The 24,012-nt window shown below is 44.1% G+C and overlaps 1 protein-coding gene across 1 annotated transcript in view; it reads left to right on the forward strand.

Annotated features, from left to right (window-relative positions):
- Positions 1-24,012, forward strand: part of LOC144783270 (uncharacterized) — a 1,224,061-nt gene that overhangs the window by 477,278 nt on the left and 722,771 nt on the right. The window contains exon 5 of the mRNA XM_078662335.1: positions 14,063-14,231. Coding sequence (XP_078518461.1) covers positions 14,063-14,231 — 169 coding nt within the window. The remainder of the gene's footprint in view (positions 1-14,062; positions 14,232-24,012) is intronic.

Here is a 24,012-nt window from a genome sequence, read left to right on the forward strand (position 1 = left end):
CTACGTGTTCTCCATCTTTTGCTATATGTGCATGATCGATATGCATGTATTCCCCTATGATCAATTAAAGACGCAATTACAGTTGTGTCCATCTCTAGTATGTCAGTTTCCAGTTATCGTGAATACAACGAATATCAGGCCTATGTAAAGCTACGTTGCCACGTTTTACAGTGTGCACGTTAATGTCATTGAATTATCCCCGTTTCTAGGCCTCAAAAGGGCCCGGACTCAGATTCAGCTCCTGTCTCCTGAACCCTCTCCGAGGAGCGATACAGCCCCCACCTGTATCCCTGACCCTTCACTTACTTTCATGCCTCGCAGTGCCCGGCTCGGCCTGGCTCTGCCTCCCAGTCTGCCAAGAGTATGTTATGATTCTAGTTATCAGTCCAGCCCTCCTTCTCTGCATTCCTAAGCTACTGAATCGCATCAATAGTTTCCGTCACGGTCTAGCCTTTATGTCTCCATGTAAGAGAAATACTGTATTAATATTCATAGAATATTCCTCGCACACACAATACATATGGAATAATGCATGCACCAGTCTTAATGTCTGTTAGCCTTTGCCCTGATAACTTTTGGATTCTATCAACATGTTCTCTAAACACCAAATACCAGATAGGCTTTAGGTACATGTCGCTCTGACACTCCAGACTTTAGTCTCCTCTTCTAGCGCAGAAGTCATAGCCTCCCAGTTCTCCCTCGGAACACGTCATTGTCAGTTTGCGCGCACCACTAGGTTAGAGGTCCCAGCTGCTCAGGTAGCCCCCTCCATGTTTCCGCCCCGTTTATGACATATTCTGTTACGTTTGTATCACATGTCTATGTATACGCCCTGTACACACCTCTTGTTACACCCACTTTATGCCTTATCTTTCGCAACTGCTACAAACTCCGCCTACTGCTACGCCTACTGTATTGAATGCAATGTATTTGTTTAACTATAAATATTGTGCACTGTTATTAAAAAAAGTTACCCCCCTTATGCTCCCAGATCCTGCCCCCGGCAGCTGCCATCCCATTCCCGTACAGGCTGTCCTGTTCCTGTCCTTTTATGATTAATTAAAGCCTGTCAACTCCAGCGACCTCGTATCTTGACTCTTATTTATTGAGCTATCTGTTTATATTGTATCCAGTCAAAAATAGAACCGGTAATTAATTATTTATTTGCCACAAGATAACTACCAGACAGGCCACAAGCAAAATGATAGAATGCATTCCCCGCTACCATGTATAAATTTGCCCCCCGAAGCAAGTCCATATGTTGTTGTTTTCACCGGAGTACCGGAATTAATGGTGGGTCAGAAGGAGTCACATATGGAACTTAAAAGTAAGATTGTTCATTGGTTGAACATCCACAGGCCACTGCAAGGGGAGGAATCGGGAGAAATCCTACTTGTGAGAAGGGCAAATTGGATTGGTTGCAGGAGGAAAGACATTGAAGGGAACTGCATCATAGCAAATTTTAGGAATCCAAACCTAGTGGAGTACATATTGGGTAACCATAACAGGAATGCCACGAGTACTATACAATCTATGCCATTAGGGTATTTCTATCCTAGAAAATGTGACATCTTCCCTCCAAGTCAGACTCAGGGTAGGAGGGCTAGAGTAACAGATGGGCACTGGGCAAGGAATCATGAATACCGTGGTTTTCCTATAGCAAATCAGGGCAGTGCTCAGTGGTCAAATAGATTCAGGCCTTTGCAGTCCCTGGATGAGAGCGAATGACTATCCCATTCAAGGCATAGTCATGTTGGGACGGTCAGTGAGTTGCCCAGTGATTGTACCGAACAAGGGGATCAGGGAATTCAATATGTGAAAGGGCCTCCAACCCCATTAATAACTCAGGAAGGGGGTGAACAGGGGGCCAGGCATATGAGGAATGACGAACTAAGGTTAAACTCGCAGGGCAGCAAGCTAGTAAAGGCGACAGGGGGAAAGATGAACATTTTGTCCTGGAATGTCGCAGGTCTAGCCGGAAAATTTGAAAACATTGAGTGGAGAAAGTACATATGTGGTTTTCATATTCTAGCCTTTCAAGAAACATGGGCAGTCAATCCTTCTGCCTATCAGTTAGAGGGCTACAAGTGCTTCTTCGTCCCAGCTCAAGAATGTAGGTCAGGAAGGGCTAAAGGTGGGCTAGCTATTTATGTTGACCTTAATTTAGAGGGGAAATGGACAACACCAGTCTGGACATCACATACCCTTCAAGCAATAACATTTCAAGGGCTAGGGTTAAAACTACAGTTATTTAACATCTACAATTCAGGACCTATAAATGGTAATATGAAATCCTGCAAGAATTAGAGGGTAGACTTAGTTATGAAGCCGAACATAGGAAGAAGGGGGGAGAACCGATTGTGGTACTTGTGGGCGATTTAAATTGCCACCTTTGTCCAAACCTGATCCCTGTTACAGCTAACTGGGATGCGTGCCCAATTAAGAAAGGGCCACACCTGGAGCATAGCAAGGAGGGAGCGCTATTAACCAAGGTACTAGATACCCACACGTTGGCACACACGATCGACCTGACTACCCCGGGTCCTGAGGGCATGCTTACCCCAATGTTTAAAGGTAGGGGATGCTCCTCTATTATAGACTTCATAATGATATCCGCCTTTGCAAAACATTGGATCCTGGAAGCAAGAACAGAATGGAGTATTTTCAGTGATCACAACCCTTTAATGTTAGAATTAATACCCACGGGATGTCTGGATAAGAATAAGCAGGTGGATATAATCCTGAGGCCCACGGATCAAGGGAGGCGATTAAGCTGGGCAAAAATTAATGTGCAGGAATTTTACAACAACCTACTAGAAAAAGGCAAAAAATATGTCGAGGACTGCTTAGATCCCTCAATAGAGGGTTCTGAGCTAGTCGCGACATTTTGGTCGTTAACTAAACTGGCAGATTCCCTATTGACAGCAAAGGGCCCGAGAAAGACTAGCACACAGCCAAGATGGTTTGACACCAATTGTTCTAGAGCTTTAAGGGAGTTAAAAGCAACCCTCAAAGCTAAACCTAGGGACAAGGTCAAAGTAGCTAAATGTAGACAATTGTACAAAATAAAGGTAAAAGAAAGAAAGACTACTCTTCAAGCAGAAGTCTGGGCTGATTTAAGAGAGGCGGGAGAGAACAGGGACTTCACAGAATTCTGGAGGATTGTAAACAGGCCCTGTTTCCAGGACTGTAACACCCCGGTTATTAGCACTAATATCCTCCCTGAGCAATGGGTCACCCACTTTGAAGGTCTATATAACCATAGTAAGGAAATTACCCAAGAAGGAGGTTGGGCTGGCACACGATGTCCAGAAGTAGAGCTCTCACTAATAGAGGTAACTAATGCAATTCAAGGGCTGACACCGAATAAAGCCCCAGGGCCCGATGGGACCCCCCCAGACCTATACAGAAGTAACACTGACTTGTGGGCGCCAATTTTGACGAGGGTTTTAAACGCATCTATTAAATCACCCTCCCCCGATCCTGGTCTACAGCATTAATTGTCCCTATCTTCAAGTAAGGGAGTAGGGATAATCCGAAATGCTACAGACCTATATCACTAATTGATACTTCAGCTAAGATTTTAGGCCGGGTGGTACTGAACCGTCTTATGGCCTGGATGGAAGAGCAACACACTATAGCTGACACACAGTATGGGTTTAGAACGGGTAAATCGACCAGTGACCAGTGCCTTAATTTGTACTTGTTAACCGCTAAGTATACTAAAGTTAGCAATGGCACTATTTTTATGGGGTTTATGGACCTGGCAGCGGCTTTTGACAATGTTAATGGGAACAAGCTGTGGACCATGATGTTTGATTTGGGAATTGACCGGGGTCTTATAAATATTGTAAAAGAGTTGCACTGGAATACCACTGCTAGGGTCCCATTTAGCACGGAGGGGGGACTGACTGACCCTTTCCCGTGCTCAAGTGGAGTAAGGCAAGGGTGCATTCTTGCACCCTTTCTATTCTCGCTGTATATCAATGAGCTTGAGTAAACCCTTAGTGCAATGGAAGTAGATTGTCCCAAAGTAGGAACGCGTCAAATTCCGGTACTGATGTACGCGGATGACGCGGTCCTGCTTGCATGCACAGCCCGAGGTCTTCAATACCTTGTGGATGGTTTTGTTAAGTTTATGGAAAATCTGGATCTATCGGTGAACCTAAGCAAGTCTTTCGTCATGGTGGCAGGTAAAAAACCCTCAAAGAAATTTGTGGTCAAAATAGGGATTTACAGATTGGACACTGTAAGCACTTTTTCCTACTTAGGTCTTTTGTTTGATGGTGAGATTTAGTTCAGATCCTTAATTGAGGAACGCTGCGCGAAGTTGGTTTCTGCAAACGGCGCCATTTTAAACTTTGCACGCAGGCTGGGCCGCTGGTGTCCCGAACAAGTGATGTGTTTATATGGCTCGATAAGCACTGCAAAGGCTATATATAGTGCCGAGGTTTGGGGTTTCAGGGATTCTAAAAAATCACAGCTGGAGGAAGATACATTTCTCCGGAGAATCCTAAAGATCTCTCAGACCATTCCAGCTGAGATTGCTCATAGGGAACTTGGTACTCCATACATTACAGATTTGATAAAGAGGAGGCCAGTTATGGCATGGCTCAGAATCTGGATTAATCCAGAGGCGGGATTGAGTAGGGAAATTGTTGCAGATTGTCTGCAAAGGGAGAAGGGCCTGCATATCCCATGGCTAAATTTTGTCAAAAACACACTGGCCAACACACTCTTTTCAGTAATCCCTCCACGATTGCTACCAATTGTAAACCACTAGTTAGGAAACTGTTGCTGGAAAAATATAACATGATTAGAGTTGGCACTGAGTCATCAAAGAGTTCAGTAGAGGCCCACTCTATAATTAAGAATGGGGAGGGTATGGAACCCTACTTATGGCTGATTCACAATCAGCAGGATAGGTTTTTAATGTGTCGTTTTAGGCTCAATTTGTTACATAACATATTAGCTTACCCCTCTGGTTTTACTGTAACGATTGAGCAGAAGGGTGCCTGCGGCTGCGACAATAGGTCTCCGCAGGACACCCTTCATTTTGTACTTCTTTGTTCATTTTATCAGACTCCTAGGCGTAGTTTCCTAGTCGACATTTTAAAAGAGAATAAATTGCGTCATGCTAAAGCTGCATTACTCTTTTTACAAAGAGCAAACGATACTCGCACTTTATGTTCTGTGATAAGCTTCTTAAAAATTGCTGTTAGGCTACGGAACACACGGGATTAAGTCATGATGTATACAAAATTCGTATTCTCTTTATATGAATTTTATTAGCTATGTATCTGTTTTTAAATTTATATATAGTTCAGTATTGTAATGTATATGAATTTTTATAACCTGTGTTTTTATGATGGTTGTTATCATCGAAATAAAGATTTACTGAACAGTGAGTAAGAAGACCTTTAGATTCTAGAAAGCTCCGGATCTGGAGATACTTAAAAAAGTGATTCTTCGGTACACCATATTTAATTTGAAGAACAGTAAATGAAGAGAATTGAGTATCTTCGTATAGGTCACCCAGAACCTGAATTCCTGGAAGGAGCCATCTTCTTAAGATTGGATCATGAAAAACGGCTGATATGGCTTGATTATTATTCACTGGAGAATAATGGCTAATTTCACCCAAACAGAGGATTTTTTTCTTAATTTGTCGCCAGATTACAAAGCCAGCTAAAATAATTTTAAATTAGTTTTTTTTGTAATAACTGGGTTCAATAATTTTAACTAAACATGGAGGAGCCGCCTAGCCTAACAATAATTCATAAACTGAGGGATAAACGGATTCTTCAGTAATAATATCCGGAAAAAGGAGTATACCCATATATCTTAAAGAAATAAGCCAATAGTACAACCGGAAATTAGGAACTCCCCACCCACCTTTTAACCTGGGCAGGAAACACCATTTCAGGGCTCGGCGGGAGCGATGATACCCCCAAAGGAGCCTGGATACCATTCTATCGATCTTTGTGAAATAATAAGCCAAAAATAGGAGAGCTATTGTTAGAAGAGTTTAACACGGGTTCTATATTAAGACGTACAATCTCATCGATCTTGGATGAAATCGTTATCCCAAGATATTGAGCTTCAGGATCAAAAACTAGGTCGTTGGGTCGGCCGAAATCAGAATGAATTAATTGAGTTTTGGCCATGTTTAATTTGTAGCCGGATAGAACGCCAAATGCTTCAGCCAAGAGAATAATTTTTGGTAAAGCACGTCTGATGTCTGTGGTGGTTACAGCCACATCATCGGCGTAGGCGAATACTTTAAATGAGATATTTTCAATTTTTACGGGTATGATATCTGTCTCAGAAGATAGCTTACGTAAATATGGTTCTAAGTATAGAGCGAACAACAAGGGGGAACAAGGACAGCCTTGTCTTGTCCCCCTTGTTATCGCAAAGCCCTTGGAAAGAGAGTCGGTTATTGTTATTCTTATGACAGCTTTGGGTTGACAATAGAGAGCTTTAACTGCCTTAATATATGTATTAGGGAGACCCATCCAAAGCAAAACAGACCATAAGAATTCCCAGGCGACCCTGTCGAATGCTTTTTCTGCGTCCAACAGGGCCACGGCAACTAGGGATTCAGAGGCCTGTGCCCAATCTAATAATGCTATTTTTTTTTAACGTGGTCTGTAGTGTCTCTTTTTAATATAAAGCCATGTTGTCTAATGGATACGAGAGTCGGCATCAATGGATTCAATCTATTAGCAAGGATCTTTGAATAAATTTTACTATCAGTGGTGATTAGTGAGATAGGCCTGTATGACCCTAATTATTCGCTATTTTTGCCTTTCTTTTTAACAATAACTATGGTGGCATGAGACCATGACTCTGGTGGATTGCCAGCAAAAGCAGAACAAAAAATCTTCATCAGTTCTGGCTTTAGAACTCCTCTGAAAACTCGATAAAATTCTAAAGGAATGGAATCCGGACCCATAGCTTTGCCGAGCGCGAGTCCAGTAATGGCTAATTTGATCTCCTCCCAGGTAACTGGGGCACTAAGAAACTCTGCGTGTTCTGGAAGCACTTCTATAGTATTTATCTTGTCAAGATAGTGCTTAATAGCAGAATCAGGTACGCTATCAGGTTGGTGGTATAATAATTTGTAAAATTCATTGAATGCTGCCAGTATATCTTCTTTAGAAGTTTTAATGCCCCCATTAGGATCTTGAATTTTAAGAATATCATTAGCGGTGGTTCTTTGACGTAATCTGTGCGCAAGCACTTTACCGGTTTGTTCCCTCAATTCATATCTTTCTGTCCTGTATTGAATATGATGTGAGGCTACCTGGTCGGCTATATGGGCATAGACTAAACTACGTTTAATTGATAAGTCAAGTTGGGATTCCTCTGTGTATCTATTAAGTTTGATACTTTCAGCTAGTTGTTTCTCTGCGTGTAGAACCATATCACAATCCTTTTAAAATTTGTTCCGTTTATTCATTAATTGAAGATTGGCATATTTTAATGTCTCTCCATGTACTATTGATTTGAATGTGTCCCAAACTATTGGAATTGATGCCGACCCATTATTTATCTCAAAGAACTCCTGAATAATATTAGACATAAACTGAATATAGTCTGGTTGTGAAAGTAAATTCCGCTGAAACGTCCAAGTTGATTTCTTGGCCTGTCCAGCTGAGGAAATATTGAGCTTTAAACAAAGAGGATTGTGATCTGATAATAATTTAGGAAGAACTTCTAACCCAATTTTGTCCAAAAAAAACTGAGATAGGAAAAAATAATCAATACGGACAAATTTCCTATGAGGAGCAGAGAAAAAGGTAAAGCCGGGCTCATCTGGGTGAAGAATATTCCAGGCATCTGAAAGACTATTATCTATACCAGATTCCGCAGAGCCTTAAACGATCGTGGCTTCAGACCTCTGTATCTTTCATTTTGTCTGATGCTGAACTCAGAATCAATATGAATATTTAAATCCCCACAAAAAATAATGGGAATAGTGCTGAAAGCAAGCTCCAGGTTTAGGGAGTTAAATAGCTCAGAGTCGTCCAGATTGGGGCCGTAGACTGAGTAAATCATGATCCTATTCTGAAAAATGAGGAGTTCAGCCGTGGCCCAACGGCCCCATTTATCAGCAGAGGTCTTGATTACTGTGCCCAAATTCCGGCGCATGAGTATAGCCACACCTCGTTTTATGCCTGACTGCCTGGAAGATATTAACAAATCCAATCCTTGATTCTTTAGCAAATCCCTTTTTTCCCAAGATAAGTGTGTCTCTTGGAGACAGAGGATATCTATTTGTAACAAATGAATCATTTTGGCCAAAATACCTCTCTTTTTCATATCATTGAGACCATTGAAAGTACAAATTTTAATTACCCTATTCATTAAAAAGTGAGACAAAAGAAGAGATTAGAAGATCAGAATCTATCAAACAGAGCTCCTTATTAAATCGGCGACAAAACGTATTGTCTACAGAGTTTAGTGCTTTACCCAATATTACGGCATTAATAAACCAATCTGGACAATGATCCATATCCTGCTTATATCCAATCATTATCATCATATGCCCAAATATCTCAGGTCCCAAACCCAAGAAACCCAGTTCAGGAAGCTACTAAAAACCTGGATTTTTAATCTCCCATACGAATATATCATGGCCGCCATTGAATTTTTGCTTATGTAACTGACTGCTTACCATCAAACAGCGCCAAGATGCTCCTTTCGGAGCGACCGTTGCGCTCTACAAATACCACTACAAATGACAAATTACAAATATCTTGCTCAGCTTCGACTGATGTTGAGTTACACCCCCACCACCCCCACCACCTAGCCACACCCTCCCTACTCGCCCCTGAAACCCTCCCCCCACTCCTGCCCACCTTATGAGGCACAGGGACAGCCAGTCCCTGGGATCACAGAGTGCCTCCCCGCCCCCCTCCCAGATGACCCAAAAAAAGAAAAATTAGTATTCAGTATTCAGCTTGATCCAGCCACGTAACCATTTAAGTCCAAAATAACTACAGTATTTAAATATTATTTCTACAGAAAAAATACATCAGTTCATAAGGAAACGAGGTATTCTTTTGCCAAAATTTCTGAAACAAAGAATCTCGTTTGGCCTTTAAATATAACATTGAGCTTAGCTGGATTTTGTAAGTAGACAGTGGCGCCTTTTTCTTGAAAATTATTAAATCTGACCAGAATAGCTCTTGGGTAATCTCCTTCTTTATGCTTGGATTTAATTTTAAATGAGAAACGATGGGCGTGCTCAATGACCACCGGCCAGTCCCAAGATGTAAGTTCTGGGAACGCTGTCGAGAAGAGTTCACAGATGAATTTCCGGACATCTGATCCACCAAGATTCTCAGGAACTCCTAGCACACGCAGGTTGTTTCTCCGCGATTGGTTTTCCAACTCAGCAAGCTTGAAGCTAACATCATCCCTTTGTGCTTTAACAAAGGCAAGTTCCTTCTTTTGTGTGGCGACTTCGTCTTCGAGGGTCGATATCCTGGTTTCAGCTTCTGACACTCTAGCCGTCATATCAGTGCATATTTTGGTAATGCGGCGGACAGCGGTTTTCACTTTCTGACATGTGCCTTGTGTACGTGCAATCTCAATTTTAGTATCTGATCTGTGAGCCAGCATTGTTTGATATATCATAGAGAGAGTCACTTCCGGGCAGGGATCAGAATCGGGTTCTTCAAGAATGGCTTGTTCATTTAAGGAATTAGACTGTGGGGGCAAATAGTCCTCTGCACCATTAGAGCTATTCCTAGATGAGGATGATCTCCTGACCCTGTGTTTCTTTACAGTTATACTAGAACCAGGTAAGGTCTCACTTGCCCCCGTCTCCTCTCCCAAGCTGCTATCCTCTGGATAATCGGCCTAGTCCTTGTGTAAGCTTTCATCGGAGGTAAGGTCAGACATGAAAAAAAAATCGCTAGCCTCCAGAACAGTATCTTGGCACAGGATTTCGGTGGGCGCTGATATGCTCTGAGCAGTATTAGCCGTAGAGCTAGTCTCAGTATTAGGGAATTCCCCGTTCCCAGTTCCAGCCCCAGCAACAGAGTTCAGGGTATTTGGCACTACGGGTCCCGTAATGCAGTGCGACGGTGATCCAGATACCGGCGAGAACTCAGAGATATGCGTTGCTTCATCTTCAAAATCAGGGTTTAATAGAGTTTCATTAATTACAGCATTATTTCCATTTCCCCCGATAGCCTGTACAGAACCCACAGTGTTATCAGGTTGAGCTGGGTCTCCCAAATCTGCCGGTGGAGGAAAGATTGTCGATGCGCGCTGTATGAGAACATTTTAACAGCTTGTTTCTCTAAGAGTGCAGGTACAGTTTGACTGAGATTCCTGCTCAGAGGCTCTCCCCCATTTTTTAGAGTAGAAGCAGATGTAGAGGTAGACTCACCAGGTTTCAGCGTCCCACGCATCGAATTGGCGGCTTCCAGGTCCTCGGCACCATCAGTGACAGCATGCTTATTCTTCCCACAGCGGGTGTTTGGCGGCTTCACCTGAAGATTAGGATTTTTTGGCGGCATAGCAATTAGATGAGGAACAGAGTAAAGCAACGGTTGTTTGATCCAACAAAACGGGAAACGCCGAGTGCAGTAACGGAGCCGGGGGAGCTGAGCAAGATAAAGCCACATGAGAGACAGCCGAGGGGAGAGCCGGAGCAATCCAACGCTGGCAGAGTTGTTTTAGGCTCCAGGGGACCAGTTGATCGTGAAACACGGGAGAACCGCCGTGATCCTCCAAGCGGTAAGTTCCAGCCGGTAATAGCGAAGGGGGGGAGCCCAGGAGACCTGGAAACATAGTGAATGTGTTCCGATATGAAACTCAGCGGAGACAGCGGATACTGTTGCAGGTTTAGAAACGATGACAAGTGGAGATAAACATCTTAATAACATTAGTTTGATAAACGATCCCAAAGACACTAAAAGCAATCCTTCTCCAGGTTACCACTGAGCAGGGTTTATATGAACTGGCAATTCAGGTGGAGTGATGGCGCAAAGACTCACATGTACTGTGGACATACACGAAGGACTGGTGCTCAGCTGCTCCTTGCATATGACATAATGACCTAATGTCTTTGTAGCGATAGATGTCGCCAGTATACTGATAATGGAGCACTGGGATGCTTGTAACTATTAGTGTAAACGCTGCCTACAGGAGCGCCCATTTTGATTTTTGGAATTGTTTATTACATAATGCCAATAAAAAGAGTTATTAAAAAAAAAAGCAATCCTTCTCCAGAAGTGCTGCCAGGGTATGGAACGCTATCATGTCAGCCATCAAAATGACTTTTGTTTTCATGCTGCCTTTCTCACAACTTGAGGCCTGTTTCAGTGCCAAGAGGTTTAGATGCTGGAAAGTATGCATTCTATAATTGAACACTAAAACCAATTGCCACTAGTTTAGAGTGCTGTGTTTAAAGTTTATAGTGTGTCAGTCTACTCTTTATTCATGTACCTGTATTATGCATAGAAACCATACATGTGATACGTAATATATTTTTTATTGCATATATATTCTGTTCTTCCTGTTTTGCCCTTTGTGTTCTTCTGCTATGTATAATTTCTCGTCTGTAACCTGAAATCAGCTTCTTGGCCATGTGTTAAGAGTTTTGCCACACTTTGGTATTTATGTGTTCTGGAAAAGCAATATTAAAAACTGATAGGAAATAAATGCATGGAAGCAAATAAAGAAATTGATTGCTGAGATGGCAACATAAAAGCTCTCAGCGGATAAGAGAGGATATGTAGCGCCACTTGGGGCAGCTCTGTTAGTAAGGACCTGGTGCCCATGTTCTCTATATCTTATAAATGCCTGACTGCTCATTGACATATCAGACGGTGTGAGCAGGGACGGGAATTGCAGAGCAGGGTGGGTCCTACCCTGGACAAATGGGATCGGATTTCAGTCATCTGTGTCTGAGATAGCTGCCTCACACCGGAAAAAAAAACAAATTCAAGCAAGTGCTGCAGAGGAGAGAAGGGATGAGAGTAGGGGACTAAAACTGTACTTTATGAAACCTAAAGGAAATTACTAGAATAGTCAAAATGGAAATGACGGCAGAAGGGGAACAGAGGTACCAGATACTTCAAACGATATGCCACCCCCTAATCTAACCCACTCAACTGAACCATACTGTACCACACTCAACTTTACTCCACTGTAAACCACTTTCATCCACCCCGTGACACTCTACTCCACTCTACGACACTTTGCGACATACTACAACACACCACTCTGTTTTACTCGACTCCAAGCCACTCAACTGTAGAACACGCTACTCCACTCTATGCTATGCCACTCCACTGTACAACACTTTACCCCACTTTATGGCACAGTTCAATACTCCACTCTACACTCCCCAACTGTACCCCACTCTATACCACTTTAGGCAAATCTACTCTACAAAACTCTACCACTGTTTGGAACTATACAACACTATACTCCACTCTATGCTCCTACACTACAGTGTACATTCCTCTATTCCATTCTATGCCCCTACACCCTAGTGTAGAACAATCTATTCCACTCTAGTACACTTTCCAGCATTCTAGGACACATCGCTCAACTGTACTGTACTACTCCAATTTATAACACTTTCCTTGACTCTGTACTTACCTGTCCACTCTAGTGCACTCCACACCACTATAGTATACAACACATCATTGTACAATATAACAATTTACTCCACTGTATGCTGCACTTCGCCACTCCACTCGACTCCACTCAACTCCACTCTACTCTACTCTATACTACAACACTCCCCTCTACTCTACACAAACCACTGTACCCCACTCCACTGTACCGCACTCCACTCTACAACACTCCACTCTATGCTACTCTTTTTGACACCTGTCTACTGTACACTTTTCTACTGTACACCACTGTACACACACTTTTACACAGTCCCTTCTACTCCACTGTACAACAGCACACTCTACAACAGTGCATTGTACGACAATCTCCTCCACTCCTCCACTCTACTGTACCACACTTCACTAAAGTACACTGCACTCGATCACAGTAAAATCTACAATTTGGAACACATTTTCTTTTAAAATAAAAAAAACATTGAAATTCAAAGAAAAAAGCAATGGTTAAACGATTGCTTAAAATATACACAGATTATAAATTCTAAGGTTATAGGTATAACTTCGATGTTTACATTATACACCAGCTTCAAATGAGTATAAATTAATTTATTCTTTAACAACAACAAAAAGTTAAACTACACAAAAACATGTCCTCATATTGTTAATTTATAATTTACAAAGCACATTCAAATTCTTATAACTCTCGCTACTTCATACACAGTGTCTTCAACTTAGTAACCACACAATATGAACTATTGCTCATCCCTTCTCTCTGCAATGCTTATACCGCTTTAAATTATATCACTTATATCATTTAAAATGATAATATTTAAAACAATTGATATAACATCCCAAATCACATTGTTCGTGAAAAAATAGTACATGGTAGAAATGAGAACTAATGTTAACCCCTCCCATGCTCATGGCAAGGTCAGCTCGTCATGAGCAACGATGGCCGTGTGCTCATGACGAGCTGAGCTCGTCATAACGGCCGCAACCCTCGCACGCGAGGCTAATTGCCCCGCTGTACTGAGCATTCTAAGGAAACGGGTGTGGTCGTGAAGAGCTCAGCTCGTCATGAGCACAGCGCCACCGTAGCACCGGGGCGCTGTGCGCGCCCCCCAGCACAGCGGGGGAATCTGCCCCGCAGGCAAGGGGTTAAAACCCCCCAAAAACACTGAAAAATATCAGTTATAGTTTAGTTAGCTGACTAAAACATGTTCCCCCTTCACGCACTGCCTATGACCTCACATATTCTATTATTTTATTAACTACTTTTTCATTAAATTTAAAAAACACCATAACATCTTAATTTCAATTGCTGTCCATTGTTATCTATACTGTGAAGAAAACTGTTTTTTTAAAGCTAACTGCCCAAAAAGAAGCATGCGATATACAAATATGGAGCTCTCTCTTTCTGGGCTACACTAACTAGTTTGGTCTTTTTTCCTTCACAGTTATTGAATGGACACCTGGTAAATTTCGAGCAATTGTGTTGTCAGCCCTGGGCTACTGTGCCACTGTGGGCCAGATATTATTGCCTGGGGTGGCATATGGCATCCGTGAATGGCGCTGGCTCCAACTGGCCATTTCTTTGCCCTTTTTCCTTTTTTTCATCTGGACCTGGTAAGTAATCAACTCTCCTAATAATACTGTCTAGAAGCTGGTTACTGAGTGCCAAATCCTATCTAAACAGTCTAATAAAACTAGGGGCCATATGTACAAACACATTTTCCCATAGACACAGAATGGGTAAAACCCTTTGATACATCTGGTCCCTATCTTGTGACATGTAGGCACTTTTTTAGACTGAAATACCTGACTATTTATCTTCATTACAGAAATGGGTGGTAGTCCCAAGCTGGACCTTCCCAAGTTTGCTTCAATTTGGCAACTGTGGGGTATTAAAGATAGATTTGACAAATATATATTTTGGTATGAATACTATGGGCCTGATTCACAAAGATAACCTACACTTTTGAGTGTGTTTACCCTTTGGATTAAGTTTACTCTCAAATCCAAGTAGAAAGGTGTATGTTACATGTCATTACCTCCTAAGTACTGCAATTGGCTTACTTTTGTGTGTGGGGGTGACGTCCCTCCTTAAACCCTTCCCTGAGCCTCACTAAAACCCCTTTACTCCTCCCTAATCCTATCTCCCTTTGTGGTAACTCTTCCCCTTCTTTAATCCACTCCCTTGTGCCACTCACACATTAACTACTAAAGCCAATACTTATCTGCAGTTTTGAATTACAGTTTGTAGAACATTTTGTAATACTATGAAATGTACTGCAAAGTGCAGTTTTCAAATCAGGCCCTAAGATTTTAAGAAGCTATGTCTTCAAGAGGGTCTCTATGTGACTTCTAAGCAAGGGAGGTACCTGATCCTCACTTCAAGGTACATTTTATTGGGGGTGGCACGACGTAGCCGCACTTACAGTAGATACTGTTAACTGAAGCATACGTTACTTACCTGTAATCCTAGTTCTCTTCCAGGGGTATCCTCATCAAAGTCATAAGCATTAGAATATTCCCGCCCATGCGCGGCACCCCGGAAACACTATATTATATGTGCCCCACATATATATAACCATATATATATATACATATATATATAAATAAAAATAAGCAATTGCAGCCTAATAAACACTAGAGCTGAATCATGCTGTAAAGAATTTCCACCCTACATGAATAACATGCATTAGAAACATGAGAAACAACAACAAAGTTTGTTTAGAAACTGTTTTAATGCTCAGAAAGCAGTAGAAATTCTCATAAACCACTGAAAGCATAGAAAACTCCCAGGCTGCATTGCAAATACACAGTCTAAAAAGACTGAAAAGCTAACCTGTAGCTGCATAGCAATAAACTGACACCGTGCCTTTAAGGCACTCCTGACCCCCAGCTTCCCATCATGCCTCAGGGGTGACAGTTAGGTCAGTTGTTCTTTGCGGAGACTGAATAAACCATGGAACAAAGAGGTTAACAACATCTCCAAAGCATAGTAGTCCTTTGCCCGGGGAGGCGGGAGGGTTGCTTATGACTTTGATGAGGATACCCCGGAAGAGAACTAGGATTACAGGTAAGTAACTAATCCTTCTCTTCCAGAGGATCATCATCAATAGTCATAAGCATTAGAATAGAATAGCGAGCCTCACCTCATCTCCCTGCGGGAAAAGGAGAACACAGAAAACGTGACCAGTAAGCTTAGAAACCAAGCTAGGATAGAGTAACAAAACTATCCAAACAGATTCCTCAAGGAGCCTTGGCCTACTTGAGCATCAGTCCTGGAATCAGATTCTAGGCAGTAGTGCCTCGTAAAGGTATGAACTGATTTCCAGGTGGCCGCCTTGCAAATCTCTGACATTGGGACGTCATGTAAGAAAGCAACTGTGGCCGCTTTCCCCCTAGTGGAATGTGCTTTAGGAGGCAAAGGTAAGGGCCTTTTCACCAACTGGTAAGCTAAGGTGATACAGGAAACAATCCATCTAGAAAAGGATTTATTAGCAGCTGGGAAGCCTGTTCTCATGGCGTCATAATTGACAAATAACTGATCTGTCTTCCTTATGCCCCTGGTACTTTCTAAGTAGAACTTAAGCACCCTCTTGAGGTCTAAGGAATGATGCGACTGCTCCGCCGGGGGCGCTGGATTAGGGAAAAAAGATGGCAGGGAAATAGACTGATTGATATGAAAATCAGACACCACCTTAGAGAGAAAAGAAGGATGCGTCCTTAAGACTACTCTGTTATGGTGGAAAACAGTGTAAGGCTCATTAGTACACAGTGCTTGGATCTCGCTTACTCTGCGCGCAGATGTAATGGCTACCAGAAAAGCGGCCTTCCAAGTCAAATGCTGCAAGGAAGCTCTGTGGATTGGCTCAAAAGGAGGCCCATCAACTTCGATAACACCAGGTTCAACTCCCACGGAGGAGAAGGGTTTTGAACAGAGGGATATACTTTCTTCAACCCCTGTAAGAAGTCCTTGACCACCTGCATCTGTAAAAAAGAGGGCTGACTAGGAGACTTCCTGTACGCCGTAATGGCAGATAGATGCACCCTGATAGAAGCATACTTTAGACCCGATCTTGCTAGGAAGAGAAGGTAAGGGAGAATGACATCCTCCTGTCCCTTCTAGGATCAAAGTGATGTTCCCTACACCACAGAAAAAACCTCTTCCACTTAAACGCATAAGACGTTCTTGTGGAGGGCCTTTTTGATTCTTTCAAAATATGCATGCAATCAGGAGGCAGATTTAAATGTCCGTATTGCAGGACCTCAGGAGCCATGCTTTCAAGTTCAGTGAGGGAAGGTTGGGATGAAGAATCCTCCCTCCCATCTTGGTCAGCAGGTCCGGCCTGCAAGGTAGTCTCCTGTGTGGAAGTACCGACAGATGAAGAAGGTCCGGGTACCACCACTGCCGTGGCCAGTCTGGAGCTATCAGAATCATGGTCATGCTGGATCTGAGTAGCTTGGACACCACCTTCGGGATCAGGGGCAGAGGAGGAAAGGCGTAGGCAAATGTCCCTGACCAGTCCATCAACAGAGCATTCCCCCTTGTCCCTGGACGGTGGGATCTGGACGCGAAGGCGTGGCATTTTGTGTTTTCTTCGTCCACAAATAAATCTATTTCCGGACGACCCCAGCGATGGAAAAGATCTGCCACCACCTCGTCGTGCAGCACCCAGTCTGGCTGATCTTCGAAGTGCCTGCTGAGTGTGTCTGCCTTGACATTTAGCTCTCCTGGAAGATGGACCGCCACCACCGAGAGGGTCCGGGCGAGCAGCCAGTGCCAGATCGATTGTGACTCCAGGGAGAGAGGACGCGACCGAGTTCCACCCTGTTTGTTCAGGTAGAACATGGTCGTCGTGTTGTCGGTCTGGACCACGACCGAATCGGATTCGATTGCCGGCAGGAAAGCCTTTAGAGCCAGATGGACTGCTCGTAGCTCCAGCATATTGATGTGGTAGGTCTATTCTTTTGCCGAACACCGCCCTTGTATTTGAAGGCACCCCATGTGTGCCCCCCAGCCTTGTAGAGACGCGCCTGTCACTACCGAATGTACTGGTAGTGGCTGGGGCAAAGGGACTCCCACCATCAGATTCCGCTGCTGAGTCCACCATGAGAGGTAGGATCTCACCGCCTGGGAGAGAGAGATCCGATCCTCCCAGCGACCTGTTGACTGATCCCACTGGTCCTCCAGACTCTTCTGCAAAGGACGCATCCTCAGCCTGGCGTTAGGAATGAGAAAAATGCAGGATGCCATCAAACCTAGCAGGGGTGCCACCTGCCAGACTGTTGGATTCTGCACCTGGAGAATAAGACTGCACCTCTGTCTCATGGAAGATAGTCTCTCCTCCGAAGGATACACTCTTCTCACGCATGTGTCCAGAATGGAGCCGAGGTAGTGGATGGACTGGGTGGGTTGCTGCACTGACTTCTCCATGTTGACATGCAGCCCGAGGTCGCGCCGCTGTTGCAGACAGAATTGGAAGTCGTGCTTCACTTGCAGTGGGGATGGGCCTTTCAGCAGCCAGTCGTCCAAGTATGGATAGAAGAATAGACCTTTTCTGTGAAGAAAAGCTGCCACCACTGCCATGCATTTGGTGAAGACTCGCAGAGCCGACTTCAGACCAAAGGGCAGGACCTTGTACTGATAATGTTAGTGACCGACCACAAACCGCAGGTACTTCCGATGACTTTTCGCAATGGAGATCAGGAAGTACGCATCTTGGTGGTCCACCGAACACATCCAATCCCCGACATGTAGATGTGGACATATTTGGTGAAGCGCCAACATGCAAAACTTCTCCTTCACTATGACCTTGTTCAGAAGACGAAAGTCCAGGATTGGTCGAAACTTGCCCTCCTGATCTTTTTTGGGGACAAGAAAGTATCTGGAGTAAACTCCTCTTCCTCTTTGAGAGGGCAGGACCTCCTCTATCGCTTGCTTTTGGAGAAGAGCTCTCCCCTCTTTTCGAAGCAGCTTTAACTGATGAGGACGAGACTTTTTTGGCGGAATGTCCTTTTGCAGCGCACGGAAACGTAGCGGATATCCATTGCGTAGTATATTCAGCACCCAGCGATCTCCTGTGATGCTCGCCCACTCTACTAGATGTTGAGAAGCACTTCCTCCCACTGGAGTCGGCAACAGCGGCGGAGGAAGCCACTGTTCATGACTTTCCTCCTCTCGCCGTGCTAGAGGACTGCTGTTGGTGACCATCTCTACCTCTGTTGGATTTTTCCTCCTCGAAACTAGGTCTTCCCCTGGTTCTTGTTCTGGGACCACTGAGGGGTTTGAACCCTCTGTTGAGGCCCCTTGCGCTGGTTGGATTTGTAGCGGCGCTTAAATTCCTTTTTCTTCTCCAACCCAACTGCCTTGACAGTGTCCAACTCGGTTTTCATCCTATTCGTCTCTTTGTCAGCATGCGTGCCGAAGAGAGAAGAGACAGAGAACGGGAGGTTCAGGATTCTTTGCTGTGCATCTGGCTTCAGTCCCGTCAATCGCAACCAGGACGATCTCCTGGCGCATACTCCATGCGCGTAAGAGTGTGCTGATAGCACCACACCATCTGCCGCTGTGCTTATCATTTGGTTAGCCACCAAACATCCCTCCGTGACTATTTCAGCGAAATCCTTTCGGTCCTCCTTTGGGAGCTTAGTTTTGAAACACTCCAAAGAGTCCCAGAGAGCTCTGTCATACCTGCCAAGCAAAGCAGCCGCGCTGGAGACTTTAAGGGATGCAGCAGCAGAAGTGCAGGCACTGCGACCCCACGAGTCCTGGGACCTGCTCTCTTTGTCTGGTGGAACTGAAGAAGTGGCCGAAACAGCATGCGTCTTCTTCGCTGCCGCTACAATGACAGTCCGCAGGAGGATCCGTCTTGACAAAGACCGGATCCGAGGTAGCCGGATTATATTTCTTTAAGAGGCGAGCCGGCACCACTTTAATGGTTGCTGGAGTTCAAAAATTGTCCATGACTGGGTCAAGGATCCCAGGAACCAATGGAAGCAGAGGTCGAGACGCTGACTTCTGATGAGAGTCTCGAAAATCACCGCCGTCGTGACTTGCGGAACAGACATCTCAATATTGAGTTTCTGCGCACCTCTCTGCAGAACCTCATGGTAGGTGTTAATGTCATCTATGGGAGAGACCATGGAAATCAGGCTGTCCCATAGTGTGGGGGAGTAATCCCTCCTGGAGGACCGGGAAGAGGAAGTCGAGGAAGTAGATGGTGTTCTCCTACTTCGTCGGTGTGCACTACTCCTCCCTTCTCATCTGACTGTGTGTTCCTCACGTCTTGGAGAACGCGATCTGTAGTGCCTTCTCTCCGGAGACCTCTCATGCCTGTGTCTAGGAGAGCTAACTCTGTCCACTTCGTCCACCAGTCTCTGAAGAGGAGACCTATGCACAGAACTGGCATACTCCTGCATTCGCCTTGTTGCCCCAGTGTCCTGCCACTAACTTAAGGGCAGCTGCCATCTTCGGGATAACTGAACTGCAGCAGGAGGTCTTGAAGGGGACTTGCGGACGTGGGTAGCAGGTTGCGGAGTGGCTGATCTTGCAGAAGCCCTCCTGTAAGAATGAGAGGATGAATGGCTTGAGGCTTACTCCGTCACCAGGACGACCGATCCATCTCCAGAACTCACCGAGGACTGTCTCGACGTCGAACGTGCTCTCGACGTCGAACCTGCACGCACTCCAGACGCCGATCTAGGCTCTTGCCGTCTGCTCGACATCGAACGTCGTCTCGACGGCGACCTGTGCAGATGAGAAACAGGTGAGTGCTGTCTCGAGGTCGACCGGCAATGAGAGGCCGGCGACGGAGGATTTCTCTCTCTCGACGCCGAGTGTCTTCTCGACAACGGCAGAGCTGTATCTACTCTCGACGTCGAAGGTCTGCGAGACGACGGCGGAGGGGTATTCATCGCCCTCGACGCCGAACGTCATCGAGACGACGACGGATATCTCATCCTCGACGCCAATCGTCGCCGAGTTGATGACGGCAGAGGGGTCCCTGTCCTCGACGCCGACGGAGGGTCTCTGCACCTTGACGCGATCGTCGCCGAGTTGACAATGGCGGAGGGGACTTGATCCTCGACGTCGTTCGTCGCCAAGTTGACGACGGCAGAGGGGTGACACTCCTCGATGCTGATCGTCGTCGAGATGACGACGGCAGAGGGTCCCTGCTCCTCGACGCCGATCATCGCCGGGTTGACGACGGCGGAGGGTCTCTGCTCCTCGACGCCGATCGTCGCCGAGTTGACGACGGCGGAGGACCTCGACTCTTCGACATCAACGACGTTTTCTCGACGGCGAGCCCGCTGTCGAGGGTTTCTTCGATAAATGGCCCACCTGAAGATCTTCTTTCAGCGCCGAGCCTGACGCTGAAGCAGAAGGACACGAGGACTTACTTCTAGAAGATAGTCTAGACCTCTTGGCGCCCTTCTTTACTGGAGAGCTTCCTCTTTAAGACATGGATGCCAGGCCATAAAGGCGAATTATTTCCCTGTCCTTCAAAGTTCTGCTGGACAGGCACTGACAGTGAGGGCAGGTCTTTGAAAGATGATCTTCAGGGAGACAAGGAATAGAGACTGCATGTGAGTCTATTTTGGCCTTCTCTTTTCCACAAGAAGGGCAAGAGTCAAAAAGAGATTGCATTTTAAGATGTTAAAAATGCCAAAACCTGTCAAAAAAAGACAGCCTCTCACTTCTACAGATGAAAAACGTCGAAGTAAGGATTAAAAGTTGTCAAAAGTGAAAAGATTTTCTGAAGAAAAACAGAAAAGAGTGGAGCTGTGTTGCCAGGATCCTTCCTGAAGGAGCCGGAAATAACAACTGACCTAACTGTCACCCCTGAGGCATGATGGGAAGCTGGGGGTCAGGAGTGCTTTAAAGGCAGTGTATTGCTATGCAGCTACAGGTGAGCTTTTCAGTCTTTTTAGACTGTGTATTTGCAATGCAGCCTGGGCGCTTTCTATGCTTTCAGTGGTTTATGAGAATTTCTACTGCTTTCTGAGCATTAAAACAGTTTCTAAACAAACTTTGTTGTTGTTTCTCATGTTTCTAATGCATGTTATTCATGTATGGTGGAAATTCTTTACAGCATGATTCAGTTCTAGTGTTTATTAGGCTGCAATTGCTTATTTTTATTTATATATATATTCACTGAAAAAACCATAGGTTTCACACCAGTTATAGTTAGGAATTAGCATTTAAAAAACCTATTAAATTCACTGAAAAAACCATAGGTTTTACACCAGTTATAGTTAGCTGGAAATTTTACTCGCATAAAACCATTGAAATTCCCACGTTATAGTTAGTTGGACTCACTATAACTTGTGCGTGCAATGCACTGCTGATGATGTCACATATTACATCACTCATGATATGGTCAGTGACATCACTCATGACATCACTCATGACACCATCCAGTGAATGTGTGTCTTTCTGAAAAATAAATAATAGTGAGTAATGTTTAAATATTTAAATATATGTATTAATGTAACACTTTGTGTATAAGTGGCTGCATGGGTTGGTGTGTAGCTACATGTGTAGGTATATGCGTTATTAGATGTTTTTCTTAGTATCAGTATAAGTGTTTGTATGGTTTGGTGGCGGTATTACTTAGCACATAGATGCATGAATGACTGACTCTCTGTTTGTATGAGTTTTGAATACAGCACATGTGCAGGACTGTATGGGTGGATGAGTGTGTATATGTGTATGTTAGTGAGTGAATGACTGTCTCACTAGTGTCTTTATCAGTAACTATATATGTTTTAATGTAGTATATGTGAATATTGATGTATATAAGTGAGTATATGTGAGAGTGAGAGATTGTAAGAGTTCCTTTTTAAATTAGTATGTGTTTCTATAAGTGATTGTTTAAGAGAGTAAGTATGTGTAAGTTTCCTTAAAAGTAAAGTGGTAGTGTGTGTATAACTGTATATGCAAACAAATGGATGTTTAATAGTTTATTTGCATGTGTGAGTATGTGTGAGAGTATCTATTGGATGACTGTCGGTGTGTAACAGGATGTATAGGTGTATCACTACATATGATGAGTGAGTATGTGTATGAGTGACTACATAGAACTGTTGGTGAATGAGTGGATGTGTATATAGATGGTGGAATTACTGAATTGGTTGTTGTAACTGGTATGGGTATCTCCATTTTTTTGAAAATTTTAGTTTCTATTTTTGAATATGTGTTTCAAGGGTTACATTACAGTGAAAGGAGGTCTGTCACTCTGTCACAAGGATGGTGTCATGAGTGATGTCATGAGTGATGTCACTGACCATGTCATGAGTGATGTAATATGTGACATCATCAGCAGTGCATTGCACGCGCAAGTTATAGTGAGTCCAACTAACTATAACGTGGGAATTTCAATGGTTTTATGCGAGTAAAATTTCCAGCTAACTATAACTGGTGTAAAACCTATTGTTTTTTCAGTGAATTTAATAGGTTTTTTAAATGCTAATTCCTAACTATAACTGGTGTGAAACCTATGGTTTTTTCAGTGAATTTCAATGTTTTTTTAATAGCAAATCATAATAGGTATAGAAAGTGAAACATTTTAAAACGAATTTTATATTGTATAAATATGTAAAAAAAAAAAAATGTTTTTTTTAAAATTTGTAACCCGGGGGCGCTCCCGGGGCGCGTACCGGTGAACGCACGGGTAAGCGCAGTGTTACGGCGCGCCCCGGGGCGCGTACCGGGGAGCGTCCCGTTAGCGCTATTCTCGCGAACGAAAACAACATCGTGACGTTTGGCATAACCGCGTGATGCGTCATATGACGCACAGCGTAATCGTAACTGAAAGCACGCGATCGCATACGATCGCGAAACGTCCTGACGCGCTTACGCTACGCACCCGCGGGCGCGCCCCGGAGCGCGACTACGGGCGCGCCCCGGGGCACGTAGTGTAAGCGCAACGGGTCATGTGACCTGAAAATAACACTTTCTATTGGTGCAGAACAGTTTTGGTATCCAAATGAGTATAGCCTGGGTCTTGTGACCAGCCTGGGTCTTGCGACCTGAAAATAACACTTTCTATTGGTGCAGAACAGTTTTGGTTTCCAAATGAGTAAAGCCTGGGTCTTGTGACCTGAAAATAACACTTCTGATTGGTTCAGCACAGTATTTTTTTCCAAATGATACAAAACCCCACCTTTCTTCCTTACTCTGACTTTGTCCTTTGACTGAGGAAGACCTGTTTCATCTACAGAGACAATTCTTTTGTACTTGGAAATGGCTACTGTAGCAGCAACAGCTGGGGCATCTGCACCACCACCACCACCACAACCACCAAGAGGACCACCAGAACAAAACATTGCTGGTGGAGAAGAGGAGGAGGAGGAAGAGGAAGAGGAGGAAGGGAGCAGATGGCTGCCGGAAGAAATT

Source organism: Lissotriton helveticus, chromosome 9, assembly GCF_964261635.1.
Source record: "Lissotriton helveticus chromosome 9, aLisHel1.1, whole genome shotgun sequence".
NCBI lineage: Eukaryota > Metazoa > Chordata > Amphibia > Caudata > Salamandridae > Lissotriton > Lissotriton helveticus.